At 49.7% G+C, this 7,500-nt stretch overlaps 1 protein-coding gene across 2 annotated transcripts in view; it reads right to left on the bottom strand.

Annotated features, from left to right (window-relative positions):
- stx1a (syntaxin 1A (brain)) overlaps nt 1–7,500 on the bottom strand; it is a 35,920-nt gene that overhangs the window by 7,670 nt on the left and 20,750 nt on the right. For both annotated transcript variants that reach the window (XM_084466588.1, XM_084466587.1), the window contains exons 4-6: nt 3,150–3,224; nt 1,330–1,403; nt 1,002–1,110 (exon numbers count right to left, since the gene is read on the bottom strand). In XM_084466588.1, the coding sequence (XP_084322714.1) occupies nt 1,002–1,110; nt 1,330–1,403; nt 3,150–3,224 (258 nt within the window). The remainder of the gene's footprint in view (nt 1–1,001; nt 1,111–1,329; nt 1,404–3,149; nt 3,225–7,500) is intronic.

Here is a 7,500-nt window from a genome sequence, read left to right as displayed (position 1 = left end):
GCTACAGTCAGCCGCACTGACACGCCCAGCCTTTCATTCAGCCTCATCACATTATCAGATGATGTTTCATTATCAGTTGATGTTTCATTATCAGACGTTGTTTCATTATCAGATGTTTCATTATCAGATGTTGTTTCAGTATCAATTGTTTCATTATCAGATGTTTCATTATCAGATACTGTTTCATTATCAGATGATGTTTCATTATCAGATGTTGTTTCATTATCAGATGATGTTTCATTATCAGATGTCTCTATCAGATGCTGTTTCAGTATCAGATCTGTCATTATCAGATGCTGTTTCAGTATCAGATGTTTCATTATCAGACAATGTTTCATTATCAGATGATGTTTCATTATCAGATGTTGTTTCATTATCAGATGCTGTTTCAGTATCAGATCTCTCATTATCAGATGATGTTTCATTATCAGATGCTGTTTCATTATCAGACAATGTTTCATTATCAGATGATGTTTCATTATCAGATGTTGTTTCATTATCAGATGTTTCATTATCAGATGCTGTTTCAGTATCAGATCTCTCATTATCAGATGATGTTTCATGATCAGATGCTGTTTCAGTATCAGATCTCTCATTATCAGATGATGTTTCATTATCAGATGCTGTTTCATTATCAGACAATGTTTCATTATCAGATGATGTTTCATTATCAGATGTTTCATTATCAGATGTTTCATTATCAGATGCTGTTTCAGTATCAGATCTCTCATTATCAGATGATGTTTCATTATCAGATGCTGTTTCATTATCAGATGTTTCATTATCAGATGCTGTTTCAGTATCAGATCTCTCATTATCAGATGATGTTTCATTATCAGATGATGTTTCATTATCAGACGTTGTTTCATTATCAGATGCTGTTTCATTATCAGATGCTGTTTCAGTATCAGTGATGCTAACGGAGGTGCCCTGTACAGTGCTTCAGTTAACAGAGCAGGAGGCGTAACCCATGGACCTTCAGGAAGCCCTCCTCCACTCACTGATCTCCAGCTGTCTCTGGATGCGGCCCTTGCAGCGCTCCCGGTAGTCCGACTGCGTGGTGTTGTACTCCGACATCACCTCCACAAACTTCCGGGAGAGTGTGGAGTGCTGAGGACAGAACAGACACAAGGGGAACAGGAAGTGAGCAGGAGGTGAGCGGGAGCAGCGATCGCTCTTCATGAGGACAAAAGTTCAGGAAAAGGTGGAGGACGTTCCGGAAATGAACGGATCCGTTCATTAGAATCCATTCACGTCGGAGACAGGAAGGTGCCGGTGTTCTGGTTCTCATCGGACTCCTGTGAGTTAGCGTTCCGGTGGGAATCGTACCTGCGTCTTGCGTATCCTCAGGTCGGCGGAGGACTTGTTCTGGCTCTCCTCCTGTTCAATGGTATTCTGGATACCTGAGGAGAAACACCTGGTTAGCCTCCGCTAAGGAGCCCCTGACCCTGACCCTAACCCTGAACCTAACCCTGACCCTGACCCTGACCCTGAACCTAACCCTGACCCTGACCCTGACCCTAGCCCTAACCCTAACCCTGACCCTGACCCTAGCCCTGAAGATTCAGAACAACCACTCTAGCCACCGGACACTTACTGCACCTGCCTCCTTTATCGTATATCACACCAGATACTTATCATGTTGATTGAACATTAACTTTTGATTAAACACTAACACTATAAAGCGTTATATATTTTGATTATTCGTTCTTTCTCTCTCTCTCTCTTCTCTCTTATTAAACATTATATAAAGCATCATATATTTTATAGAACATAATAATCTATTAAACACTATGAAGCGTACCGGGGTTGAGCTGATGTTGTGATGACACCAGCCGCCCTCAGCCTCAGTGTGACTGAGGCTCATTAAGGAGCGTGTAGGGAGAGGGGAGATGCTGTCGCAGACGCGCAGCCTAATGGAAGCACTGGAGGAGACAGCCCCTGAATGGCGCTCTTTACTCACGGGGGGGGGGGAGGGGGTATATATTATGGGGATAATTCTCCTCCTTTCCTTTCAAGAGCCCCTCTGAGAATAGCCCGGAGGCCTTAATGAGTGCTTTTAGCCCGTCTGCGTTCCTTTGTGAAGAAGCCGATGACATGCATAATGACATCAATTAAAGAGGACCAAATCCAGGCTACGTGGGGAGACGCCAAATTCCTCATTAACGCTGAGACCGCGATCTCATCTGCTTTCGTTTTGACGATGAGACCGGCCTCAGGCCCCCCCCCCGCGCTGAAGGGGACGGTGGATGGATGGTTGTGCCATCGCTATTCCATCTGTGAATCCATAGAGGACGCTGGGGGTGAAAAGAGCGGGGCCCACAAGGATTGTGTTTACACAACACACCAACATGCACATCCATGCCCCATGCCCATAAACACACACACACACACACACACACACACACACACACACCTTTCTGGCCATGACTCAAGAATCGTGTGGAAGTGTGTGTGTGTGTGTGTGTGTGTGTGTGTGTGTGTGTGTGTGTGTGTGTGTGGGTGTCTCTGAATCCCAGCTCTGAGTCGGCAGCAGAGCCACTGGAGGGAGAATCCTCCAGCCCAGTCCGTGGCCTCCTCCACCACCGTCCCACACCAAGCATCACTTAGCATCACCCTCCTCATCCTCCCTCTCTCCTCCTCCCACTCGAGAGGGGAGGGAGGGAGGGAGGGAGGGAGGGAGAGAGAGAGAGAGAGAGGGAGGGAGGGAGGGAGGGAGAGAGGGAGGGAGGGAGAGAGGGAGGGAGGGAGGGAGAGAGGGAGGGAGAGAGGGAGGGAGAGAGGGAGAGAGGGAGGGAGGGAGGGAGGGAGAGAGGGAGGGAGAGAGGGAGAGAGGGAGGGAGGGAGGGAGGGAGAGAGGGAGGGAGGGAGGGAGGGAGGGAGAGAGGGAGGGAGGGAGGGAGGGAGGGAGAGACAGCCATTATCTTTTCTCTCTCTTAGGTTCCGGGAGGAAGGTTATGGTCCCCGTCAGAAAACTCGAGAGAAGACCAAGACAGACGAGATGATAGGATGAAGAGAGGAGGAAAGGACAGCAGACGGGGGAGGAGGGGGAGATGGGGGGAGGCAGGGCCCAGCAGACGGGGGAGGAGGGGGAGATGGGGGAGGAGGGGGGAGTTGGGGGGAGATGGGGGAGGAGGGCGAAGACTTACTCTTTAATTTGGATCTCACTTTGTTTGCCAACTTCTTGATGTCGGCCATGAGATCCTCCAGCTCAGCTTTAGTCTCTGGGGGAGAGAGAGGGGGAGGCTTGGTCAAACACTTTGTTTCACACACACACACACACACACACACACACACACACACACACACACACACACACACACACACTTAACACACACACACACACAAGACATCCTGTGAGCCAGCTCTTTCACAGAGCTGGCTGTGATAGTGACAACGGGGAAGGCTCTAATTGGGGCTCTGGACGAATGTAAGACTATTTATCAGGAGCAGGTCATCTCAGAGCCCAGCAGAGGGCGCTGTGGGTCTCCCCAGAGGAGGACTTCAGTGAGTTAATGGGTAACAGTAGCCTGGAAATCCAGACCCACATATAGAAAGCTGTAGGGTGTAGCAACGAGTAATGAAAATGGCCCAACTCGAGGGGCGGCACCAAGCATGCATTTGTAAATATCACTGCACGTAATTGGATAACACTACGACCAATCAGAAGAATACAAGGGGTGACGTATCAAGACCAGCAGGGCCAACCAATAGATAAGACTCTTGCCAATGCTTTTGGCCCGCCTATATCAGATACACCGATGTGATTGGTTAATGTTCTGGGCCAGGGGAATCGAGGAGTGAGTATATTGCTCGTTCACAGAGTGACTCGCTGAGCAAATTCAAATTGTGCTCTTGCGAGAACTCTGGTTTTCCAAGGTAGGGTAACAGTTGGTCTCTCTCTCCCTCTCTCTCTCTCTCTCTCTCTCTTTCCCTCCCTCACCCTGTCTCTCTGTCTCCCACTCTCTTCTCTCTCGATTATGCACAAAATAATGAATATTTATATTTATGATTTTGTAGTCCAAGTTTCATGAACACAGTGGTTTGGTTTCAAACAGCGTGCTGGGAGCTGCAGACTGGTACTCAGCCACCGGTATGTCTGCTGAACACGATAGTACCTCTTCTGTATTTGGGACAAACTGAGGCTGATCGGTGGAGACGGATTTACAGCTCTGTGTGTTTACCGACCGATTGAATCAACAGAGGCATCAAATATTTGAATGAAAACTGTATTTCTGACCGTTGTCGTGATCATACCAATATTGCTGCTCTCAAAAGGTATTCAGTGTCTCACAGTGGATTCTGCTCCGCATGGAAGAGCTGGTGAACTTTATTTTTAACCGGGTGCTGAGATGTGCGGTAGTTGCACTACGGGTGAGAAACGAGAGTGTGGGAGACGAGGGGTTGAGCAGAAGCAGAGGCAGGGCGAGAAGGGGAAGAGTCTGCGCCTAAACGGGTGAAATCTGGTCTATTTTTAAAGGTCCCATGACATGCCCCTTATGACATCACAGGTGGGCGTGTCCACCTAGATGTGTGACGGATAGATAAGCAACGTTTGCTACAGTCCACTGCGTAGGCTGGTAGACTGATCTATCCGTCACACGTCTAGGTGGACACGCCCACGTGATGTCATAAGGGGCAGATTTCAAAAACGGCTTATAACGGCTAATCACACCACACCTGGTGGCATGTCATGGGACCTTTAAGACGCGTTTCAAAACGTCTCTCCTGCAGTCACGCCGGCAGACAAATTACCGCTGGGCGGTAGAGCCTCGCTAGTCTCCAACCGAGTCGTTCATCATCCGAGCGCCATTGGATGAAACACACGACACAGGTTAACGAGCTCAGTCCGCTGGATTGAATTAAAGCTGTGCTTCCTCTTGCGGGCGATACAACTTCCTGTCCCGCATCGCCTGTGGTCGTCGGAGCATGAGACGGTATTACCAGACCAGGGCAGAGAAAACAGCTCCAGCACAAGCCTCCTCAGATGGGCCAAGGCTGAGCGCTCTTGCCGGGGATTACGTAACGCCGCGAAGAGCTGAGGCCGTCGCACAGCCGACGCCCGTTCATTAAATAGATATGTTTGGTGAGCACAATAAAGGTTATCTGGACTGGCTCTGTTTCATACGGAAGAGTATATTCTCCTTAAAGATCGAACCGTTAAAGTTATGCCTTGCAGCGGGATTCCACCCATTAAAGAATGAGATTATCGTAGACGATCGTAGACTCGTGAAGCCCCGATGAATGCACGTGTTGCTCATGGGCACCAGGTTGTGGGTCAAAGCCTGGCCGTGACCAGCGGTCTAAGTGCGTAGGTAAAGTAAAATGTTATTGTGTACATTATGACAGGGTCCAGCAGGAGTGTGTAGGGGCTGGTGTGCTGGGACTCCAGCAGAGAGATACCGGGTTTGATTCCCTATGTCTCCTGAGAGGACTGCTGCTCTTCATAAAGTAATGAGTTACATTAATAAATACATGAAGCACAGCAAACACACACAGCAAACATAGAACTGACATACTGTGTGTGTGTGTGTGTGTGTGTGTCTGTGTGTGTGTCTGTGTGTGTGTCTGTGTGTGTGTGTTGCAGTGAGTGAGTGAGTGAGAGAGTGAGTGCGTAACTGTATAACAAAGTGCCCATGGTCAGATTGAGTTGTGTGTGTTAATGTGTGAGGTGTGTGTGTGTGTGTTAATGTGTGTGTGAATTTGTGGGTGCATGTGTGTGCTTGGCATGTAGGAATGTGCGTGTGCATGTCTTTGCAGGACATTGCAAAACCGAGGCGTCTCCATCGACCATACAAAATGTGTTTCTCCTCCTCTGTAACCATAGCAACCCGTCAGCCCCTTGTATACGGGGTCAATCAGTTTATGTATTTATAACGCTATAATAATAATAATAATAATTATACTTATAATCTTTTCCCCATGAGACACAAGGCTGGTGAGCCCGGCTGGGTCCACCGCCGGCTGGCAGCGTCATTACCGCCCGTCTGAGGGCGGGGGGGGGGGAGAGAGGAGAGGGGGGAGGGGGGCACTGATGGGCGAGTACTGAGGGGGGGACGGACGCATCGGCCGGCAGTCAATCTCACCAGCAAGCCTCACAGAGCCGTCACACACACACACACACACACACTTAGAACTACACACACACACACACACACATTTAGAATTATACACACACACACACACAACACACACACACACTTAGAAATCCACACTCCACACACACACACACACACACACACACACACACAGCACTCCACGCACACACACACACCACTCCACTCCTCCCCAGGATTCTCACACGGAATGTTCGGGTCACACTGGTTGCCGTCGTTAAGGCTGCGTTGCCATGGGGACGAGAGCGCTTGAGAGGAGAGAGGGAGAGGAGGGGAGAGGAGAGAGGGGACAGGAGAGGAGGAGAGGGAGAGGAGGGAGGGGAAAGGAGACAGGGGGGGGGAGGAGAGGAAAGGAGAGAGGGGAGAGAGGGAGAGGAGAGGAGAGGAGAGGAGGAGAGAGAATTGTGGAGGGGGAGAGGAGAGAGGAGAGAGGAGAGAGGAGAGGACCTCCACCCGTAGGAGCCAGAGGAGACACCAGACACCACAGCCCCCCCACAGTGCCCTGATTGCAGGCTCTTCCCTGCTCTCTGTTGATTGGCTCTTCCTGCTCTCTGTTGATTGGCTCTTCCCTACTCTCTGTTGACTGGCTCTTCCCGGATGTGTCAGCCCGGCCGTGTTTCTTTGCTCTGCCATCGATCGGCCAGAGTCCAGGTGTCTGCTGGGGGGGGGGGGGCTTATCTCACTATTATCCAACATGTCAACCCCCCCCCCACCCCGCCCCCGGACCACGCGATAACGATGACAACAGCTAACAGATACCAGGCCTGACAGAAGGCTGCTGGTCACTTTACTGAGTTTAGATTAAAGTCTACCACAGCTTAACAAGTATGTGTGTAAGTGTGTGTGTGTGGGTGGGTGTGTGTTTGTGTGTGTGTGTGTGTGTGTGTTTCTGTGTAGATGTGTGTGCCGTGTGTCTTTGTAGGTGTCTGTGTCTGTGTGTGCAGGTGTGTTTGTGTGTATGTGTGTGTGTGTGTCTGTGTAGGTGTCTGTGTGTGTGTGTGTGTGTGTGTGTGTGTGTGTGTGTGTGTGTGTGTTTTGTGTAGATGTGTGTGTGTGTGTGTGTGTGTTGTGTGCGTTCATCTGCATGTGTGTATGTGTTCAAGGAGGTCATTGTGAAGACAGAACTTGGAGCCATCTGGGTTGCAGACGTATGAACTCTGAGAGAGAGAAGACAAGATGGAGGACAACGGGGGGAGAGAAGACAAGATGGAGGACAACGGGGGGGGAGAGAAGACAAGATGGAGGACAGGTAGCGGCTGGATTCAGGGAGAGGAGAGAGAAGACAAGAGCTGTGTTTGAAATCGTTCCCTATCACGGATAAAGTGCACTATATAGGGCGCTCGCCATTTCGTAGTGGTGTTCGAATTCTCAGTGGTGAATTTCA

This window comes from Micromesistius poutassou, assembly GCF_964030765.1.
Source record: "Micromesistius poutassou genome assembly, chromosome: 4".
NCBI lineage: Eukaryota > Metazoa > Chordata > Actinopteri > Gadiformes > Gadidae > Micromesistius > Micromesistius poutassou.
The sequence above is the reverse complement of the archived record's forward strand: the minus strand, read 5'-3'. Positions and strand labels throughout refer to the sequence as shown.